A 22,657-nucleotide genomic window follows, 5' to 3' on the forward strand; every position below is an offset into this window, starting at 1 on the left:
AGCACCCCGTGCTCTTCGCTCAACCTCACGGTTAGTAGGAGCCTGACGGATGGGTGTACCCGTGACGTGTTTGCAATTTAGTCTCCTAATGGAATGGACAATGACATTTAGAAACCAGGCCTGCAGCTACTTGGAAGACAGAGTCAAGGAAGATCAACATTCAAAGCTGCAAAGTGAGATCAAGGCCAGCCTGAGCCACTTACAAGATCCAAGCCAGTATTCTTGGAAGTGGAACCAGGAACAGTGACTGTCCGAGGTCATCCTCAGCCACACAGCGAGTTGGAGGCCAGCCAGGGATGCATGAGACCTCGTCTCAGACAAGCAAGCAGGTCTTGTCTTTTTCTCCCTCTTTCCTCCCTTCCTTCCTTCCAGACGGGGTCTTTCTCTGTAGCCCTGGCTTTGTGTCATAGCAGTCAGGAGATTCTAATTACCTACATTTATATAAAAACCTGTTAGTTCACAAGGACCTTTTGTGGAGGCCAGGTCCCCGGATATGCGGCCCCAGCAGCCTCCCAGGGCCCTTTTGAGAGCTGGGTGGCTGCCATCTCTGCTCGCTTGGAGCCCAACTAGAGCACCTGGCTGCGTGCCTGCGCCCAGCGTGTGTTTGACTGCCGTGTGCCTTACCTACCCACACTTTCCTGGCTGCAGAGATCACACTCCCGAGTCCTGCCTTCTTGTGCCCCTCTCGGCCAAAGCCAGGCGGTGCCTTAAAGGCTTTGCATGAGACTAGAAAGTCCGTTTGCTTCAGCAAGGCTGACAGTAACAGCAGCCCGGCCAGGCTATGCATGCCTTGTGCCAATCTATCCTGGAATAAATGTAGCCTGGAAATCCTCTTATGCAACCGATGGAGATCTGCGGATGGTAGTATTTTGAGAGATGGCCTTTTATTCCTTTGCCTTTAGGAGGTTTTCGCTAGAAGGACCCTCTTTGCAGTCAAAGAGCCTTCCATGTTGAGAATGGTCTCAGCACAACTGAAAAGCACACGCTAAATTTCTTTTGCTCTGAATCAGAGTAGAAAGCATTGTTCTGTGTTTTAAAGATGATGTTCTCTAAGTCCAGACTTTTACGTCTGGTTCAGGATTAGTGTTAAGTGAACCTCTTACTTATTAAATGTGTATGAGTGTTTGCCTGCCTATATATATATGTGCACCATACCATATGTGTGCAGTGCCTTCAGAAGCCAGAAGGGGGCATCAGATCCAGAACTGCAGTTACAGATGTGTACTCCCATGTGGTTGCTGGGAATTGAACCAGAGTCCTCTAGAAAAGCAGTCAGTGCTCTTAACCACTCTAGCCCCCTGCCCAAACCTTTTCTATTTAATGAGCCTTTCTCCTATCTTCATAATTTTATAAATTTTTGAAGTGTTCACTTTTGAAGTTTGCCCACTAGTTCAGCAGTAATTTACCTGTTGAAGCTTGGCAGTTCAAGACTAAATGAAACTGGAGCTGCCTCTACCTCCTGCTCCACCATACATGGAAACCAGGCTCCTTTTTCAGTGTATTCTAGACCTATGTCATGCAGAAGATAGTCGTTGTGGGCTAATTGGAGTGGTTTATAACATTGAGAGGATCCAAGGGGACTGAAGACCGGCCTTTCATTCATATGTATTCCTTTTAGCAATGGTGATACGGTCTAAAATTTAGACTTTAGCTATAATTTAGACTCTAAATGTAGGCTAGGAAGATAGACCCGGTCCAGGATTAGTGTTAAGTGAACATTAATTGAAGTAAACCGAATTTCCCTAAGTTCTTGCCTAAGGAATTCTCTACCTACGCATGCCTATATTTAAACCCTCCCATGCCTTCATAACCCTCCCGCTCCTCTGACCATGCGGGACCAGTGTCAAACGTCCATGCAGATCGCAGGAGGACATCGCAAATGTCTGTTCTGTGTTCCCCCAAACGTCTGTCTGTTCCGTGCTCCCGAATCTGCTTGTTAGAGTACTGACAAGCCCGTCGGGCCAGCCAAGCCCATGCTTAACTTTGTCTCTGTCGGAGTGCAGATTTTAGACTTCAGTGAGGGCGAGGGAGGGTGCAGACATGTCTGTCAGTCCTTCTTCACTCATTGTAATTCCATCCGCTTTGCTCCCTCGCCCGAGAAGCCTTATTGGAACGCAGTAGTAGATGGATGTCATCGTTAGAGAGAAACCTCGAATTTTCTAAAAGTAACTTAGCTCTAAGTGTCATCACTCGAAGCCCGGTGTGTCTTGGCCCCCGGCACCCATAGGCCTTTGCTGGCCTGCATCCAAGCTGTATTCTTAGCGTTAAGTTGGAATACAGATAGGAATGTGAAGAGGCGTCCCCTGAGCCTCACCAGCAGAGCAGCCTGCTCTGGCTTTCTTTTTACATTTCAAATAGCCTTCATGATTACCTCCACCATTTTAGCTCAAATCAGCAAAGCCTCTTATTTTTTTCTCTGCTTAAGTTTTTTTGTTGTTGTTGATTTTTGAGACAAGGCCTTACTATGTAGTGATGGCTGGCCAGGAACTGGCTATTTGAACCAGGCTGGCCTCGAACTCACAGAGAGCCACCTGCCTACCTGTCCCCAGAGTGCTGGGATTAAAGGAGTGTGTGCAGCCATACCAGAACCCCACACACACATACACCCCTACACACACACACAGAAACACACACTGTTTCTTAACTCAAAAATAAACATGCCTTGGGATGTTCCTAGTGAGCAGCTGGAAAATCCCCTTTTGGGGCAGAGGCCTGGAGTCCCCAAGAACAGCACCCAATGTTCCCCCAGATAGAGGGGAAGTAAGCCAGCTACTAAGGCTCTTCATTGGGCTAACACATCGGTCAGCCCATCGCCCAAGAAGCTGAAACAACAGTATGCTGAATTTGAGGCTAGCCTGGGCTATATGGCAAGACTTAGTGTGGAAATTTAAAAGAAGAAAAGATGCTTTCTCTTGAAGGCTGAGGGAAGGACATAGCTTCCACGCGGAGTCTTCCTGTGTTCTCCAAGCCCGCGTTCTCCGTCACAGCCCACTAGAGAGCTTGGTGTTCCTTGGGAAATAAGTTCATGGGATGATGTCACATAGGCTTTGGCTTTGTGTATTGTGTCTGAGGAGACAGAAGAGTGTCTCTGTGTCGGAAGAAGCTTGCGTCCTCTCTTAGTAACGGACTGCTCTTCGGAAGCTGCTTCCGTGTTAATCATGTCAGGGCTTCCTCCTTTAAATATCATTTAAAGTCATACTCACTTTTACTGTTTGTATAGTTTTGCTGTTTTAACCCCATGAAATTGAGTCGTGATCAACTGCATTTTCCTGGCTCCTCGCTTATCTTATTTTTTTACTTTTTTGCGTATGAATTTCTGCATGTATGTTCGTGTGTGTGCATGTATGCATGGTACACATATGTGTATCGTATGCAGGCATTTCTTGAGCAATCCTTCCCCCCTGGAATGTCGGTTGTGAGATGCTGAGTGGGTGCCGGGAACTGAACCTGAGTCCCCCACGAGTACAGCCAGTGTCCTCTAACACTGAGCCACCCCTCCAGACACTTCTCCTTTCTCGCCTTTACTCTCAGCCACAACAGCAGCTGCAGCCTCTGAGATCTTTGTTAGACTCCACCTCTCTGGGCAGCAGCAGCAGCAGCAGCAGCAGCAGCAGAAGATGGCACAGAGATGCTAGGCTGCCTGCTTCCTGCAACAGTCCATCTTAAAGGCCAACCCTTCTCATTGGAGAGCTGGATGCTCCCCAGCCTCAGTCCTAGTGAACAGAGAACAGATAGGAAGCGGGCTGAAGCTGAGGCAGGAAGATCTCGAGTTTGAGGCAAGCCTGGGCTACACGTACCATGAGAATGTGTCAAATAAGTAAATAATTAAAGTGCACATAAAACTCCTTGGGTGTAAATCAGTTCTGCTCATCCGTGTGGCCCCCCCTAACTCTTCAGTCGCCCCCTCAGAGCTGAGTGATTCTGAGGGGGGAGATGTCTACTTAGGAATCTTAGTGTTGGGTTAATTCACACTCTGAAACTTTGTAGCTCCAACACACCAAGGAAGGCTGTGTTCGCTGGAAGCATGCAGTTGCTGGCTGGAGTCAAGCTGTGCACAGGACGGACCCTAACCAACCACCCACACTATGAAGATAAAAGTCTGAGAGAGCGGACCCAGGCGGTAAGGCCCATCTTTGCCTGTGCTCACATGCCCTGTACTGCCAGCAAGGGCAGAGGGCAGGTCTCCCGTGCCAGGAGAAGCGGCCAGAGCATAAGGGCATGGGGCTGTCGAATCCTGATTCTGCCTTTTAAGAGCTAGGTGCAAGCACATGCTCCTCTTAGGTAGGGAAAGGGCTGAGAGGATAAACATCCTGCATTGGTGGGTGGGAGGCAGTGTTTAAGCCAAAGCCCTTGGAGCTTGTGGTTTGGGAAGGAAAGGGTCGGAAATGGAGACATACTGATCGTGTTTCATGAATCAGCTCGGGGCCATTTCTGGTAAGGCAGGGTGAGGTTGGGGTGTTTGCTGTTGCTCTTTGTTTAAATAGATAATACAGTCACATAGTTCTGAGCATACAGAAGGGAAAGGCCTGATACATGTTCACCCCATCCCTGTATCCTAACTCCCCTGTGCCTCTCAGGAGGCAAATAGCATGTTTGTCTGTCTGTGTGTGTCTGCGTATGCATATGTGCCCTTGATCATGGTGCCCACAGAGGCCAGAAGGGAGCATCAGCTCCCCACTGAAGGTAAAGTTAGAAGTGGTCATGAGTCTCCTGATGTAGTGCTGGGAACTGAACTTGGGTCCTTGAATTACAAAAATAGGAAGGACGTGCACTTACCACTGAGCTATCTCCCCAGCCCCATATTCTTAGTCTTCTTACAAAGAACTACCATAGTCCACCTTCCTTTTCCTTGACACTATATTCAGGAGCTAACTATACGAGTGTAGTCTTACTGTCTATAGCAGGACCTCAGATGAAAACAAGCAAGGCTAGTGAGCCACACCCCCAACCCCCTCATGACCATTTTGAAAGCTACAAACACTTTCTCTGTGTGTGCTGGGTTCTATTCAGTCATTTAGGCCACTTCTGTCACACATAGAGTGGTCAAGTGTGTAAACCTGTATATTTATTCTTTCTGTACAGTGTCTACTGATGTATCGAGTCTTAGATAGGTTTTATCTGAGCACTTTCTGATCAGGTCATTTCAGTTTGCATGGTGGACAGCGGTGCAGGAAGGTGCCTGCTATCCCTGGTCCTCAAGAATGAGGATCCGATGCTCAGGAAGGTGCCTGCTATCCCTGGTCCTCAAGAATGAGGACTCGATGCTCACTTTGGGCGGGGCGGGGCGGGGCAGGGGGTGATACAGGGTCTCACTTTGTAGCCCAGGCTGGCCTCAAACTTGTGATCCTACTGCCTCAGCCTTCTGAGTGCTGGGATTACGGCCCTATCCTAATGTGCCCACACTAACCACTACTTTTTAACCTAATTTTTAATTATGTATAAATGGGGTACTTTGGAGGGTTGCTGGTTATAGACATGCGTACAGGTGCTCACAAGGCCAAAGGCATCAGATCCCCTGGAGTTAGAGTTACAGGCAATTGTGAACCACCCAACATGGGCCCTGGGAACTGAACTTTAGTCCTTTGCAAGAACAGTGTGCTCTGAGCCTTCTTGCTACCCCTGCTTCCTATGTTGTTAGTTCAAGAGCTGAGAAGGTCTTGTCTGGCTGAGGTGTTAGCAGATAGACCCACGTTTGGTAGGACAGAAGGTTCCATTAGGAGTTAGCCAGCGCCACTTAGCCTACAGAGCTACAGACAGCTGTGTGCCACTGCCCCTCAGAGGTACCGGGTATAAAGTCCCCAAAACTGAGATCCCAAGGTCACCAGTGCTGGCCTTCAGTCAGGATTCAGTCTTCAGAACGCCTCAGCCGAGACCACCTTGCTGTCCTCAGCAGGTGATTAAAAACAGGTCACCCTCCCGTCTCACGTGTCCCTGTGAGGGCCTCAGCTTTCATTAGGCCCCACACACAGCCAAGTATCAGGAATCAGGACCTGCTGCTGGGCCCCAAGCTAACGTTTCCCAGAAGCATTGGTTCAGGTGGCACTGTGGTGGACTTGAAGCAGGCATTAAAGCCCCCAGAATAGGCTGCTACTACAGATTGCCTGAAATTCTCCAGGGGAAGTGTCGAGGTGGGGGATGAACCGCTGAGCCTGTGGGCTTTCAAGGATACAGTGTAACAGCCAGAAAGCAACAGGGCCTGCTCCAACCCAGGCCAGCAGCCCTTTCCACTTGCCATTGTGGGAAGCCAGGCCTCCATCATAGATGTGCATGTGCCCAAAAGGATCCACCAGCCTGCTTGCTTGTCTGCTAGACTCAGCCATGTTTAATAATTCTTAGAATTATAAGATGGCTCATGCTAAATCCAAGTCCTTTTGGCATCTAAGCTAGATATGTTCAATTCTCCACATGTATACCCCCCAACTCCAGACTGACTGGCAGGATGAGAGTGGCCTGGGCAGCGAGGGGATTTGAGTGTCAGGTCTTAGCATCACCCCATGGATGTTCCCTCTCTTCCTCCTCTGACCCCCATGCAGTTGAGGGCTGTGTGCACTGTTCCATTTTCATCTCATTTCGAAGGTTTATCAGATCTATGCGAAGAGGTCGCCAGAGGAAGTGCACGCACTGCTGAGGTCCTTTGGCACTGACTTCGTGATCCTGGAGGACAGCATCTGCTACGAACGCAGGCACCACAGGGGCTGCCGGCTGCGCGACTTGCTGGATGTGGCCAACGGACATGTGAGCATGTTGCTTCTTCATTTGATGGAGCTTTCAGAGAGGGTGGAAATCCAGCATGAATCCCAAGTGATAGACATCACTTTCTACCATATGTGTGAATGACATTACAAGTCAGACATTTGTAGAGGTCCTGCTCTTTAGTGACATCGGGGACTGGGCTAGGGGACAGAAAAGCTCTGGATTCCCAGGTAGAGCGCCCCTGCCTTTGGCAGGTTTGCCTGATACATCACTGCATAAAATTTATTTGTAAAGGATATTTTTTCTGCTCTATACAACACACCTGCCTGTAAACACACTGCTCCAGGGCATCCTGTTGGCACGTCTCTAAGTGTCAGGCAGTGGGCCACCCTCTTCCAGGCCCCGTGGCCCACACATCCTGTTCCTTGTGTCCACCATCCACACACAGCCTCAGGAGAGCTAAGCTTGCCCTCCACAGCAGAACAAGCTGTGTCTGCCTTGGAGCTGAGCCAGCCCATATTAAATGGGGTCTTTGTCCCTTTCGGGCTATGGTGTAACCGATGGTGTGAAAGCCGACGGTGGAAACTAGCCTGAATCTGAAAGCACGCTGGAGGTACTGAATTAGAATCAGGTTTTTGCCAAGGAAAGCAATAAGCAGTACGTGCCGTGAACTCGGGGTGAGCAGGACACAGGCACGTGAGCTCTGTGTCACTTTCCTCACCTAACCTCTGAGCTGGAGAATTTTCTCCAGTTGTAGTTCTTTGTGTTTAACGTTTGTGGAGGGGATAGGGCATATGGTTCCAGGGACAGGGTGGCTCAGTCACCTTTTTAATGCTGTGACAAACACCGTGATTGAAAGCCACCTGGAGAAGGAAGGATGTGCTTCGTCTCACAGCTCGCAGTCTGTCCCGAAGGGAACTGTGGAAGAGTACTGCATACTGGCTTGCTCTCCATGGCTTACTTAGCCTGCATTTTTATACCATCCAGGGCCAGCAGCCCAAGGGTGGCACCATCCACAGTAGGCTGGTCCCTCCCACATTAACCAGCAGAGTGCCCCATCGACTTGATTACAGGCACTCAAAAGAGCATTCTCTCTCTCAGATGATTCTAGTTTTGTCAAGTTGACAAAAGACTAGCCAGGGCACAGGAAGATCTTGAGTTTTGGTTCTGTCCCACCATGAACAGTGGCAAATCCCAGGACACAGTTCTTTCCAGCCTTGATTTGCTCTTTGTAGGAGGGGAGTGAGGTGGACCTTCTGTCCGATCTCTGAATGGAGTTGATACTGATTCTTCTTTGCCAGTGGGTGTGGTGACAGATGCTTTCAGTACCAGCATTCATGGAGCTAGAGTTGGAGGATTAAGAGTTCTAGGCCAGCCAGGCGTGGTGGCTCACGCCTTTAATCCCAGCACTCTGGAGGCAGAGGCAGGTGGATTTCTGAGTTCTAGGCCAGCCTGGTCTACAAAGTGAGTTCCAGGACAGCCAGGGCTACACAGAGAAACCCTGTCTCGAAAAACCAAAAAAAAATAAAAAAAAATAAAAGAGTTCTAGGCCAACCTGGCTACATAGTGAGGTCCTGTCCCCTGTCCCTCAAACCCAGAATATGGGCTGAATGAAGTGGTGCACACCTTTAATCCCAGCACTCAACACAGAGGCAGGCATATATATGGAGTTCCAGGATACCCAGGGCTACATAGAGAGACCCTGTATTAAAATTAAAGCAATAAACAAAAGCCAGGATGTTCAGTAGATACATAGAAGGTGGATGGATGGGGCCCACCACCACCACTCACGTTGTATCTGTTTTGTTTTGTTTTCAGGAAATGGATGGGCCAGGAGAGAGTGACCCTGACTTGAGACCTGCAGACCACCCTCGCTTCTGTGAAGAGATTAAAAGGAACCTGCCCTCCTACGCAGCCCACTTCACTAGAGTATTCCAGAACAAGACATTCCATGTCTACAAGCTGTCCAGAAACAAATAACCACAGCCGTTCTTAAAACTGCAGTGCATCTACAGCTGGTGGAGTCCATGTCTGTGCGTCAGGAGTGGGACTTGAATGCTGGGGTGGCAGACGGCCTGCAGGCAAGTCCCGCCATCATCGGAAACGCCTCCCGCTAACGTTAGCCTTTTCTGTCCTGTCTCTGTCTTTTCTGTGAGTGTTCTTAGCCTCACAGGTGTGCCTGCCCAAGGCTGGCTAGGAACTTTGTCATTGAGGGAATTATGTGTGACCCACTGGGTGGCCTGGGAAGTGAGAGCCTCTTTGAGATCTGAAATACTTGTGATTTTCAGTGACCCTGAGCCAGCTGTGAGTGAGTGTAGTTGACAGGCCACACAGTTCAGTCACTGACATTTCTTCACCAAGACCGCTTGGTGGCTTTTTAACAGTTTATTGTCCTGTCTTGTTAAAATTTTATAACATTTCCAGTTTACCATGCTTTCACATGTGTGAAGAAACAAATTATTTTAGGTCTTTGAACCTTAAATATTCCATTCATGCTCTAAGATGTCACACACATTTAGAGTGTGTGTTTGTTTTGATTCTGGGCACAGCAATCAGGGTGCTACTGGGCCGGCATGGTGACACACTCTTTTAATCCCAGCACCTGAAGGCAGGAGCAGGTGAATCTTTGCGAGGTCGAGGCCAGCCTGGTCTATATAGTGAGTTCTGGGCCAGCCAGGGCTATGTGAAGAGACCCTGTCTCAAGAAAGCAAAGTGTGTCAGGGCTTATAATAGAAGTCTTTGAGGGGGATCCCTTCATGCTTTTTAATCTCTCCTGCAAGTAAAATAATTTTGCTTCACTTCTTACTCATTTCAATTAACTGGGTTTGCAAAACTTGGTAAACTTTTTGTGTTTTTAACCTTTATATTTTTTCAGAGCCTAGAAGCTTGCAAAGTCTGAGGCTGTTTTAGATGTTCTACCATGCCTCAGAGTTCTATGTGGCATTTCATACCCTTTGACTTCTGGCCTCCAGTCTTCCTTCTCAGCCCTGGAGACATCGTGTCCCTCCCTACAAGGTGACCAAGTGCCACCACGCTGCACTCACTTGTAAGCAGCAGAGAGAGGTGGTGTACCTGCTCGGAGTTTTTGATAATTGCTTTTATAATTCATTTCTAACGGTGGGGGCATGTAAAAGCTGCTGATACAGGCACATTGTCCACTTAATTAAATCAAGATAGCTAATGAAATTAACTTTCCCTCCCGCTCTTGCCATTTGGAAGTGATTTAAATGTTTTCTCCTCGAGCGTTAGTGTAATAAATCCCCACGAGCACCGGCCGGAGAGCACCGCCGGTCCGCAGTGTGGTTGCTGCTTAAGTAGCATTCAAAAATGTGTTCCATTGTCTCATCGGGTGTGGGGTTTTTATGTAAAACTCACTCAAATAAGACATCAACAGCTAGGTTATTGAATTAAGCCATTAGAACATTGGAATCCTGCCTTCTCTGGACCCTTTAATGGGGTGGGAGACCACTGCAGTTTGGGCTAACAACACAAGGAAACGTGTTCACCAATGCTAAAGGCTTAATGAAGCTGTAGTGCCTGCTGCAGCTGCCTGCACTGGTGGAGGTTCTGGGCCAGTGCCTTACTCTTAAGGGAAAGCAAGCACAGGTACGGCTCAGTGCATCAGGGCTGGTGACGGTTACTATGTGGGTGAGTTTGCATTTATGTTAAACATTCCTGTGTGCATTCATCTAATCACTTGGTGTTTGGTGTCTTGTGATCCAAGAGCCGTGGACTTAAACTTGGATGCACATCCTTACTATGGCAACATCCATGCTAGTTAGTGCTCCGTCTCCACAGCACCATTGCTGCCAAACCACGATGAGAAGTGCCAAAAACCAGTCTTCCCCACAGGCGCTCTCCCCGAGACACTGTGATATGTACAGGACATTGTTAAAACAAATTTTTTCTTTAAAAATAAATTATATATTTAAAAAATATTTAAATATTTGATTAAAATAATTAGACTCTATCCATCTTATAAAATACTGCTTCAGTATTCCCCATAGCTCTGCTTACTGTCTGCAGCAACCTGGCCACAAAATCTTGAAACTACTCCTCTGGACCCTGCCTAATTTTAGATAAATCCTCAGTCTGCCTCCCCGTAGAAGGTAGCTTATCCCAGACTTTCTCCGCCGCAACATTAACTTGTTCATAAACAGCTGCATCAAACTGTAACTGTTGAGCAGTCTCCTGATACTGCCCCTCTCCTGCTAGCATCTGAAACCTATTCGGTATGGCTGTGCTTGATTGATCTCAGCAGTGTTTTGACACTGCTCAGCAAATTCTGATTTCCATAATAAAAAATCTACTCTGACAAACAAGCACACCCTTGCAAGTTGTTACCAATGCCCAGGAGGGAGGGCCTCGGTGGACCATTTATGTAGCCTGCGTACGGGCTACGTAATGGGACTGTGCCCATACTGTGCACAAGCAGTTTTTAATTCCTTTAACTGTTTAAACGGAAGAGGTTGATAAACTCTGACTCCGTTACCTTGAACATTACCTTGTTCTATAACTGGTAATATAAACTGAAATCTCTGAACATCCTCTCTTCTTTTGGTAGCCTCTTTCAGGGTCACATGGCTTTCTCACCAGTGCCACAACTGGCGGCTCTGCCTCCACCTCTGAAGGAGGGTCCAGTCCAGCTTCGACACATGGAGTTTTACTGGCTCTCAGCTTAGGAATCCACTCTGATGGTCCCAAGATTTCCCCTTGAGCTTGGCACTTGCACAGACAGCAAAGTAAAAGCATTTTGCAGCTGTTGGATTTTCTCTGTAACTAACTCGTCCTTGAAAGGAATTTTGAGTTCTTCGGAGGCAATAAGTGGCAAAGAATTCTCCTCCCTATGATATTTAGCCGCTTCCTCTTCCAGTCATCGTCATCGTCTCCTCCTCCTCCACCTCCTCCTCTTCCTCCTCAGGGAGAAGCTCAGACACTGCTTCAGTATTCAGAGGCTAGACTGCAAGAGCAGGCACCTTAGCTTTGCCAGAGCATCCTGGATGGGTGCTGCTTCCCTGTATAACCCATTTCTCCCTCTCGTGTCTAGGATCTAAACGGTCTTTAATCAAGGTCCGGAGACTAAAGGTATCAACAGGCATTTTACCTGGTCCGTGCACATCATAATAATAGATCTGAAGTCTTTCCCCAACCTTTTCCCAGGTTGCTAAATTAAAATCTTAAATTGATCCCAGCGGCGGTGCCTCCTCGATGCCTGCCCCGATGTTCTGGGTTCCCAAATGAAAGACACGCACAGCCTTTATGTTTTGGTAATGCCTAAAACAGCTCAATGACTAGGCCACTTCCTAAGCTCCACATGGCTCATCCACCTCCCTCTGATATCCCCAAGTTATTACTTACTAAATCCTATATTCCATCTTTGTTGCTGTAAGGCAACCCTCTTAGGGCCGCTCTCCCCGGCTCCTACATGGCCGCTATGCTCTCTGCCCTGCACCCTCTCAGGCATGGCATCTTTCCTCCCCCACCTCTCCTGCCATTGCAGATCCCCTTCTCTCCCTCGGTCCCTCACCCAGGAATCCTAAAGGTCCCGCCTCTTGTCTATCCTGCCCCGCCATTGGCTGCCGGCAACTTTATCTACCAATCAGAGCCAACTGAGGGCACGGTCCCTCAGTGTCTTACATGTGGATTCTAGTACAAACCCAAAATAACCTGATACACGGAGCCACAGCTAGGTTTACCGTGCCTTCCTCAGGAAACCAAGGACAACCCCTCCTACAAAAGCTAAGAAGTCATGTGCTTGCCACTGCCCTTCTTTAGCCCCACGAGTGTGGAGCAGTTTCTTAAGCATTTGTACAGAAAGCATAGGGCCGTTTCCATTTCCCATTTTTGTTTCTTTTTTCTTGTGTCTTTTACCCTTTTCGAGAGTTCCTTTACTTTTCCTGAGCGCCCTTATCTACTCCATCCTGTCTTTGCTCCCGAGAGAGTCTCACCGCACATTCACCTTTTCTGAGCACTTGCTTTTTCTGGGGTGTCCACCACTTGATCCCCAAACTCTCAGAGCGTCCCTGTTTGAGCGCCACCTGCCGGTGGGAAGTGGAACAGTCCTCTGAGGAGGGAGTGAGGATGATCCTGGGAAAGACGGAAAGACGACTCAGAGACAGGAGTTAGAATTGGGAAGGCTGCAGATCACTACCACGTACGTTGCTTGGTCTTTTTATGCTTTACAGCGCGGTGGGAAACAAAGTCACACACTAGGTTTGTTCCCATCAGGAAGCCTCCCTGCTCCTTCCTATAAGTTTAACAGAAGGAACCTTCAGCCCCTCTTACCGTCCCATGCATCAGCAGGCCAGGAAACCTGCCAGCAGATGCCGACCTGCCCTGACTCTGCCTGGCAGGCCGACTTTCCCAGAAGCAGACAAATGGCTCCCGACGCTCTCGGGAACCAAATCTTTCAGCAAATAACATTTGATCGTTTTAGCTGTGGTGAGGAGTCTAGCTTATGACCTTGTCTTTGAACACACAGGAGGAAAGCAGATCCACCCTTGGCCACAGCCCCCACACTGTGCAAGCGGGAGCCAGTGCCTGTAGCCCTCACTTTCTGCAGTGTGGGCCCTGGGGACTGTTGGTAATAGTGTTCAGCTGTGACTCTGGAGAGAGCAAGCTCGAGGCTCTGCTTCTAAGTTCCCAGAAGAACCTCCAAGTACAACAGAAGTGCTCTTAATTAACTCCACTTCCGAGTCCTCGGAGCCTCGAGTCTCCAGCCCTCTTGGGAGCTGCCTGCTGCAGTCCCGCAGGTGGCCGGCCACTGCCTTGTGTTTCCACTCCTGATACCGTGCTCCAGTCAGTGGTAGCCCACCCCAGATGTCTGGGTGCACCTTCTGCTGCTGATTGTGAGTTTAGAGCCCCAACCACAAGAGGGCCAAGGGTGTGGCTTGAGAGTATAATGTTTGCCTGGCGTTCCTACCACTTCAGCAGACAGACAGAAAAAGAGATAATTATGCAGAAATTGAAATCAAATGCTTTACAAGGTGGGTTGCTCATCAAAATTGCTTTTAAATTTAACTTGATCATGTCTGCAAAGATGGTTCAGTGGTTAAGTGTGTATATCACTTGTATAGCTTGGTTCTCAGCACCCATGTCTGTCAGCTCACAACTGCCTATAGCTCTAGCTCCAAGGGACCCACCCAATGCCTTCGTCATATACAGACAAATAATGAAAAATAAAAGGAAGCCCATTACTTTTAAATAAAAATTTGATCAGAAAAAGTATTAGATACTGGAGGGATTAAAATGAAGATGAGTGAGCTTAAATTCCTTCATACAAGTATCTGTGTGCTCATCCCACCTCTAACATCTAAGCTGGAAGCTGGGCAGGTGGCTCAGAGAGGTAGAAAGCTGGTCTGTTATCAGGTAGGGGCATTGCCTGTCTGTGGCATCTGTTGGGGAAAACCTTACAAAGAGCATTTATAATTTGTTGTACTGAATTAAGTGGAGATTGTATACTAAATAAAGCTCTTTTCAATAATCTGTCGTGTCCTCTGTTGCTTTGAACGTCAAACTGGAGGAGGTGGAGATCTCTGCTAATAGGTCCTGTTCTGTTATGCGCGCTCTCTCTCACGCTCTTTCTCTCCCCCTCCCTCTCTCCCTCTTCTTCCCTCTCCCTCTCCCTGCATCCCTCCATCCATCTGTCTGCTTCCCCTCTCCCTGTCCTCTCTCCTCCCCTCCTCTCCTCTCTCCCCTCCCCCATATCTGGCGTTGTAGCCCAAGCTATCCTCAAACTTGGGATTCTTCTGCTTCAGCCTTCCAAATCCTGGGACTATGGGACTGTAGCAGCATACCTAGTTGTATAGAAACATCTTTAAAGATGTATTTTATGTGCATGGGTGTTTTTATACCCTGTGGTTGCCCGTAGAACCCGGAAGTAGGGTCAGATCCCCTGGAATTGAGCATTCATGGGGGTGGTGGGAAGTAAACCCTGCTCCTCAGGAAACACAGCCAGTGCTCTTAACTGTGTGAGTGTGTGTGTGTGTGTGTGTGAGTGTGTGAGTGTGTGGAGTGAGTGTGTGTGTGACTGTGTGTGTGTGTGTGTGTGTGTGTGTGTGGAGTGTAAGTGTGTGAGTGTGTGGAGTGTGTGTGTAAGTGTGAGTGTGTGGAGTGTGTGTGTGTGAGTGTGTGTGTGAGTGTGTGGAGTGTGTGTGTGTGGAGTGTGTGTGTGTGGAGCGTGTGTGTGTGTGTATGGAGTGTGTGTGTGAGTGTGAGTGTGGGGAGTGTGTGTGTAAGTGTGGAGTGTGGGTGTAAGTGTGTGAGTGTGTGTAAGTGTGTGTGTGTGAGTGTGTGGAGTGTGTGTGAGTGTGTGGAGTGTGAGTGTGTGTGAGTATGTGGAGTGTGAGTGTGTGTGTGTGTGAGAGTGTGTGGAGTGTGTGTGTGAGTGTGTGGAGTGTGTGTGTGTGTGTGTGTGTGTGTGTAGTGTGAGTGTGTGTGTGTATGGAGTGTGTGTGAGTGTGTGTGGAGTGTGAGTGTGTGTGTAAGTGTGTGAGTGTGAGTGTGTGGAGTGTGTGTGTAAGTGTGTGTGGAGTGTGGGTATAAGTGTGTGAGTGTGTGTAAGTGTGTGTGTGAGTGTGGAGTGTGAGAGTGTGTGTGAGTGTGAGAGTGTGTGTGAGTGTGTGGAGTGTGTGGAGTGTGAGTGTGTGGAGTGTGTGTGTGTGTGTGTGTATATAAATGGTGGCCAATGTGATGGCTCAGTGTGTAAAATTACTACCAGACAAGCATGAAGACGCAGCTTTGATCCCTAGAACCCATCTAAAAGGCCAGATGCAGGGGCTGGGAGACAGCTCAGTGGTTAAGAGCACTGGCTGTTCTCAACAGAGGACCCAAATTTAATTTCCAGCACCCATAAGGCAGCTCCCAACCACTCCAACTTCCTCTTCTGGACTCCGAGGGCACATGGGTTGGGTGCATGTATGCACACAGATACACAGTCACAAATCTAGAAAGGGCAGAAGCACTGGTGTGCGTGCGTCTATAATCCCAGGACTCCTACAGCAAGATGGGAGGAGACTGCTGGGACGCTTGCTGCCCCGTCACAGCACGCATTAAGTCAAGCACACGAGCCTGCACAGGGGTCCAGGCATCCGACAGCCTTTCTGAAGGCACCAGGCACAGAAGTGAAGCACAGACATAGAAAATAAAAATAAATACATCTTAAAGTCAAGACACATTTATGTCTGTGTGTTAAAGTACAAGAAGAGAAAGGGGAAGAGAAAAAAACCTGGGAACAGGCCATTGACAGAGACAAGACTGACAGCTTTCTTTCAGACTGCCCTCACTTGTGCTGGGTGATTGACATGCGCAGATGTGTGCACATGCCCAGAAGTGCATATTCATAAAGGAAGAGAAGTGGCTGATTGAGTGTGGCTGTGTGGGAGACGGAAGGGGTGCAGGAAAGTGATTTCAGGCCCCGCACAATAATTAGAACAGAAGTGTGCTAATTAAGACTCATAAATTGAATGAAACTATTAGCATTTTCTCTCAGTAGAAAAGGTGGGGTTTTTTTTTCCCAGGAAATGACACCTGTGAACAATTATCTCCCTTATTATTGCTACTAAGATTATTTACATAAGCTGTGTTCATTTAGAGCTCAGTGATGTGTGCCTTTTCCAACACCTGATCTCACACTGGGCCTCCCTCCACGGCTGGGGTATTATTTTGGGAACGGGGGGGAGGGGGAGTAATGGTCAGTGCACCCATTTTGGAGAAGCCCTGTGTATGGTAGTCTGCTTTGTGAGCAGTCCCCCAGTGAGGGCCTGGGGGCGTGGCTCAGTGGTAGAGCCCCTGCCTAGAATCCCCCAGTGAGGGCCTGGGGGTGTGGCTCAGTGGTAGAGCCCCTGCTTAGAATCCCCCAGTGAGGGCCTGGGGGTGTGGCTCAGTGGTAGAGCCCCTGCCTAGAATCCCCCAGTGAGGGCCTGGGGGTGTGGCTCAGTAGTAGAGCCCCTGCCTAGAATCCCCCAGTGAGGGGCTGGGGTGTAGCTCAGTGGTAGAACACTTGCCCTGGTTGTTTGTGCCCTCAGTTCCATCCCAAGAATTGTAAATATTAAAAATCAATTACCATGCCCTTTAAGGAGGAGTACCAGCTCGGGGGCTCATGCTCTGTTACAGAAAACCTAGCCCGATCCTTACAGAATTTGAGCACATGTAAACTATCAGACCTTCAGATAACATTTAATCTGATGTTCCGGTTGATTAAATTCATCCATGGGTCTCTCTTTTCTTTCTTTCTTTTTTCCAGAGCATTTTGTTTTGCCCCGTTTTTTTTTTTTTTGTTTGTTTGTTTGTTTTTTGTTTTTTTTGACACAGGGTCTCTGCGTAGCCCACATTGGCCTGGAACTCATGACCCTTCATCCTTACCCTCCTGGGTGCTAGGACCCCAGGTGTGTATCAGCTCAACTGATAGGTTTGTGCCCAGTAGAGTTTAGGGTTCTCATCAGTGGACAGTGCAAATACATTCCGTATTCTCGCTGAGCTTAGCATCATAGCAGTGAGTCGGACACTGTGTGAGAATAGCGGTAGGAAAGCTAGATGCTTAAAAGAGCAGAAGTGCTGTGGGACCAGCTGATCCTGCGTCTGAGATGGCGCTTCAGGTAACATTTGAGGTGACAATTGAAACCCACCAAGTGACAAGGTGAGGGAAGAAGTTTCCAGGATGATGGGCGGGATATCACCAACCCCCAGAACAAGAAGGAGTTTGGTACCGGTGACTTGCAAAAGAAGGAGGCAGGAAAGAGACAGGGTGGTAAGGCCACAGATGCCACACTGAGGTGGACGTTTCCCCAGTGTTAACAAAAGCATGGAGGAAAGGCAGGTTTCTTGAGCCAGTTAGTGATGCTGACCTCACTCTTTAGAGTGTACATCCTTGGATGCTGCATCAAGATTTTCTTAAGCTGCTGTGTCTAAGTGTGAGACTAAGAGACCACAAGATTCCAGAAAGACTGTTGGTTGTGGTGGCACACACCTTGAATCCCACCAGAAGCAGAGGTAGGTGGATCTGAGTGCTGGGCTAGCCTGATCTATATATAATGAACTCTAGGACAGCCAGGACTACATGGGGAGACAATGTCTCAAAAAACAAATAAAACAAAACAAAACAAAAAAAAAAACCCGGTATGCTTACCAACGACAAGCAACAGAAATTGGAAACAGAGTCAACCCTGGTGTGCACACCTGTAATTCCAGCACTGAGGTGGCTGAGGTAGGAAGACTTTGGTCCAAGCCAACCTGTACAACATAGTGAGACCTTGTTTCAGAATTCCAGTGGGCTCATTCCATTTGCTTAGCATACACAAAGCTTGGTTTCTAGGCCCAGCAGTTAAAAAACAAAAAACAAAAACAAAATAAAACAAAACAAACAAAAAAAAAAAACAGACAAAAACAAAGCAACTACAACAGAAAACCCTGTGTCTTATAGAATCCCTATTAGTCTCCAGTAGCATTGGGAATTGTGGAGTCGAGCTTGTGCTGGTGCGTGCATGCCATGAAGACAAAGTTGTCTGTACCCTGCAGTGAAGCTCGAAATGTAGCAGTGGGGCTGAGGGCCTGCAGGGATGCCTCGTGGCTCAGAGGTGCACACTTTTTGGCAGAGGACCAGAGTTACCTTCTCAGCACTGATATTGGCCAGGCACACAAACGACCTGTCTCTCCAGCTCCAGGGATCTGGCGCCCTCTTCTGGCCTCATCTGGCACCTGCACACACATGGCAGACATGCATGAACATAAATCTTTCTTATTTTTATTCTTTATTTGATTTTTATTCATGAAAGACTGTAGTTTCTATGAGTCAAGAAGAAGAAGAAGAGGACGTGTGCTATGGACCCACGTGTGAGTCTCAGCCATGGTTCATCTTGGATTCCACAAAGTATTGATGTCATATTTCTAGTAGTTGACTTCTTTGCCTTGATCTGATACGAGCAGGCAGCTAACCACATTCTCTCTGTGACGATACGACAGGAGCAAAGCCCAGGTCCTCATGAGTATGGGTGGCTTCCTTCTTTATTTTTTAAACTATTTATTTATTTATTTATTTATTGTTTTTCGAGACAGGGTTTCTCTGTGTAGCCCTGGCTGTCCTGGAACTCACTCTGTAGACCAGGGTGGCCTCGAACTCAGAAATCTGCCTGCCTCTGCCTCCTGAGTACTGGGATTAAAGGCGTGTGCCACCACGCACGGCTTTATTTTATTTTTACTTGTGCATGTGTGTACAGATATATGTCTACAAATACATGTACTAGGAATAATAATAATAGAAGCCAAGGATTTGCAAGGGAGTAGGGAGTTGGATAGGGAGAGAAGTGGGAGATGTGATGGGCACACAGTACTCATGTACGAAGCTCTCAAAAACATTTTTTAAATTAAAAATGAGAAATGGTGAAAGTTTGAAATAGTTGTGAAAAATAAGGAAGATTGCTCAAATGTGGCTACAAAAATGTACTAGGATTTTTCATGATCTGACAAAGATTGGGGGAGGGACCAATGGGTTCCTCCCAAAGAAAGCAACAGAGTGAGAACAGGGACCGTGTTGCCTGACAAACGAACTCGCCCTTCCTGCTGCCTGTCAAACAGGCTGAGTTGTACATTCCGAAGGACTGCATGCATATGAAAATCCCACTAAAAATATACGGTCGCTCAAGCCGACAGGCTCTAAATATGCAACGGTGGCAGGAGTAATGACAGGATGTATTTATTTTTAAAAAATTATAAGACGTGAGAAGGCCCAGGAATGCGCATCCCATAGGCTGAGAAAATGCAGGCACTGGAGATGGCCTGTAAGATTGCCAAATGTCAAAGTCAGCAAAGATGTCAAGACGGCCATTTAAAACTTGTTCAAAGGAGGAAAGGAAACCATTTTCCCATCCACCCCTAGGGCAGAGTGGCTGCGCCAGTTGGCTTTTGTCAAATTGATGCAAACCTAGATATAAAAGAAGGAACCTCAAGTGAGAAAATGCCTCTGTCAGATTGACCTGGAGGCAGACGTGGAGGGCATCTTCATGAGATGACTGATGACTGGTCAGGTGGGTGGGAGGGTCCAGCCCACTAAAGGTGTTTTAAATTTTTAAGGTTTGTGGGGGGGGGGGGGAGAGGGATGAGGGAGAGGGAGAGAGAGAGAGAGAGAGAGAGAGAGAGAGAGAGAGAGAGAGAGAGAGAGCTGAAATTACATGCTACTGTAAGCCATCAGATTTGAGTGTTAGAAACCTACTTACATTGGGTCCTCTGCAAGAAAAGCAGCCACTCTTAACCACTAATCTCTTCAACCCCTGTTGGCCACTTGTATGTTTTCTTTAAAAAAAAAAAAAAAAAAAAAATTTAATCCCAGCACTTGGGAGGCAGAGGCAGGTGGATTTCTGAGTTCGAGGCCAGCCTGCTCTACAGAGTGAGTTCCAGGACAGCCAGGGCTACACAGAGAAACCCTGTCTTGAAAAACAAAAACAAAAACAAACAAACAAACAAACAAAAACATTTCTATTCCTTAAGCAGATGTGGATTTAGTGAAGTAAAATAACTCTGAGAGCTTCTCTCTCTCTCTCTCTCTCTCTCTCTCTCTCTCTCTCTCTCACACACACACACACACACACACACACACACACACACACACACGGGTCACAGCAGGAACCTGTGGGTTTACAATTTTATATTATTAATATTTTGTCTTTGGTGCATTTAACCAGGTCGCTCATTTTGGGGGGAGCCCGTGTATTGTTGACAGTGCATCCATTATGAAAAGAGGTCCTAGAGTCTTGTTTACACAATCAATGTGTAAATGTGTGGGCCTGCGAAGTGAATCAAGCCTTCCTGGGAAATATTTCTAAAACCTCTTGCTTATAGCAAATAACGAACCACAATTTAAGAAAGTAAATGAGGGGCTGGTGAGATGGCTCAGTGGGTAAGAGCACCCGACTGCTCTTCCAAAGGTCCAGAGTTCAAATCCCAGCAACCACATGGTGGCTCACAACCATCCATAACGAGATCTGGCGCCCTCTTCTGGAGTGTCTGAAGACAGCTACAGTGTACTTACATATAATAAATAAATCTTAAAAAAAAAAAAAAGAAAAGAAAGTAAATGAAATTTTGGTTTTAAAACAGGAAGAGTCTGTGGCATCAGAAGCAGAACTTTGTCTTACCACCTTAATTCCCAGCTCAGCCTCCAGGACCCCCGCAGCAGAGAACAGCTATGTCCACCCCTGCTCCACCAATCACATCCTGGGGAGAGGCGTGTGTCTGCCCCACCTCAGCCAATCACGTCCTGGGTGCAGGGAGGTGGGGTGTGCCAGGGTTCCTGGCCATATCCCCATGTGGTTGTCAGTTGTAGCAGCTAAGCTTTGTTCAAGTGCCCCCAAGGCATCTTGGTACCAGGGAATGTTTTTCTGTTTGTGTCTTCTGGAAGAGAAAACTTCAACCAAGAGACAGGAAACCTTTCGCGGCTGTGGATTTCGCAAAGGAAAAGAGACAGCAACTCCCAAAGCCTTGAACCCGGCTGACCCAGAAGGCACCAGGTTCCCTGGACATGGAGTTACAGATGGTTATGAATAGGGTTGTCAGTAGTTACATGGGTGCTGTGAATTGAGCCCAGGACCTCTGGATGAGCAGCCAGTGCTCTTAGCCAATGAGCCATCTCTCCAGACCCATAAACCTCCTTTTTAAAAAAAGAGTATTTTATGTATACTGTTATTCTCTTCAGACACACCAGAAGAGAGTATCAGATCCCACTAGAGATTGTTGTGAGCCACCATGAGATTGCTGGGAATTGAACTCAGGACCTCTGGAAGAGCAGTCAGTGCTCTTAACCACTGAGCCACCTCTCCAGCCCCCCATAAAGCTGCTTTTAATATATTCTATCAGTGTGTTCCTCTAGAGAACCCTGACTAATACAATGAATCCACACATATTCTTTCTTGTTGCCTCCCCCCCCCCCCACTGAGATGTGAGGGAGACAGTGCACTATATGACATCATCAGTGATATGTAAATTCTCTGCTGAACTCACTTCCTGGTCCCACCCCATGCACCTCCCCTTGTCAACAACCCAATCTGCTGTCCCTGGCAGGGGGAGGGGAGCTTAGAAAGAAGTGAGAAGATTGCTGATGGACCTTAGCCAGATGGGGTTTTCTTATGGTAAGACTTGAACTCAAATCTGTGATTAAGGTAATGACTTCCTATCAGGAATTTACGAATTAAACAGCCAGGAGCTATCACTACACACCCATTAGAAGGGCTCAGTGGGTAAAGGCTGGCGTTGGCAATGGGGACTGGGGATGACACTGGGGTTCAATCCTGGGACCCACGTGGAAGAGAACACATGCTCCCAGTTTTCCTCTGACTTCACATGTGTGCCTATTATGTAACAGTTTCCTCGGAGATTGAAATATTCCATCCTGCAGGGAAGCTCCTAAAGCCAGAAAGTAACCCAACTCAGAAGAGCCAGGAAGTCCCTGAAACTGAGCAGTGCTAGGCCTCTTCCTGCCAAGGTGAGCAATAAAAGCTGAGAGTCCCTTTCAGACTAAGCCAAGCTAAGCTGCAAAGAAGACTGAGACTAGAGCTACCGTGAGATGGAGTTCAGATTGTCAGCCTGGGCAGCAAGCCCCGTTATGTAGTGAGCCATCTCACAGGCCCAGTAAGGAGGATTTTTGAAGCAGGGGAACATTCTGTCTCCAATCACGATGATGCCTAGAAAGTCACATCACAAGAGAATCTGACTGAAGGAGCACGTGGAAGCTTATGGTGTCCATGTCACCTCTTCCATGGTGATGTGTGTCTGTGGTGGAGGATGTTGTCATGGGGTAAACTGTGCATGGGGTAGCTGGGAAATTGCTGTAACAACAAGGGGTGGAAGGAACCAAGTCTAAATACCAGCACCACAGAGGACAAGGCAGGAAGACATTCAGTTAGTGTACTCTTTGTTTTCTACTATTTTTTTTTTATCTATTTCTATTTTTAGTCCTGTGTGTGTGTGTGTATTTGTA

At 47.7% G+C, this 22,657-nt stretch overlaps 1 protein-coding gene across 3 annotated transcripts in view; it reads left to right on the forward strand.

Annotated features, from left to right (window-relative positions):
- The window catches only part of Dpy19l3 (dpy-19 like C-mannosyltransferase 3), a 69,914-nt gene extending 55,747 nt beyond the window's left edge, over positions 1–14,167 (forward strand). For 2 of the 3 annotated variants that reach the window (XM_021168101.2, XM_029479874.2), the window contains exons 17-19: positions 3,988–4,120; positions 6,577–6,735; positions 8,512–14,167. In XM_021168101.2, the coding sequence (XP_021023760.1) occupies positions 3,988–4,120; positions 6,577–6,735; positions 8,512–8,673 (454 nt within the window). In that variant the 3' untranslated portion in view covers positions 8,674–14,167. The remainder of the gene's footprint in view (positions 1–3,987; positions 4,121–6,576; positions 6,736–8,511) is intronic. The other variant, XR_015047977.1, reaches the window with a different exon arrangement.
- The last annotated feature ends 8,490 nt before the right edge of the window (positions 14,168–22,657 follow it).

Source organism: Mus caroli, unplaced genomic scaffold (assembly GCF_978045245.1).
Source record: "Mus caroli unplaced genomic scaffold, Mus_caroli_1 scaffold_8, whole genome shotgun sequence".
Taxonomy (NCBI): domain Eukaryota; kingdom Metazoa; phylum Chordata; class Mammalia; order Rodentia; family Muridae; genus Mus; species Mus caroli.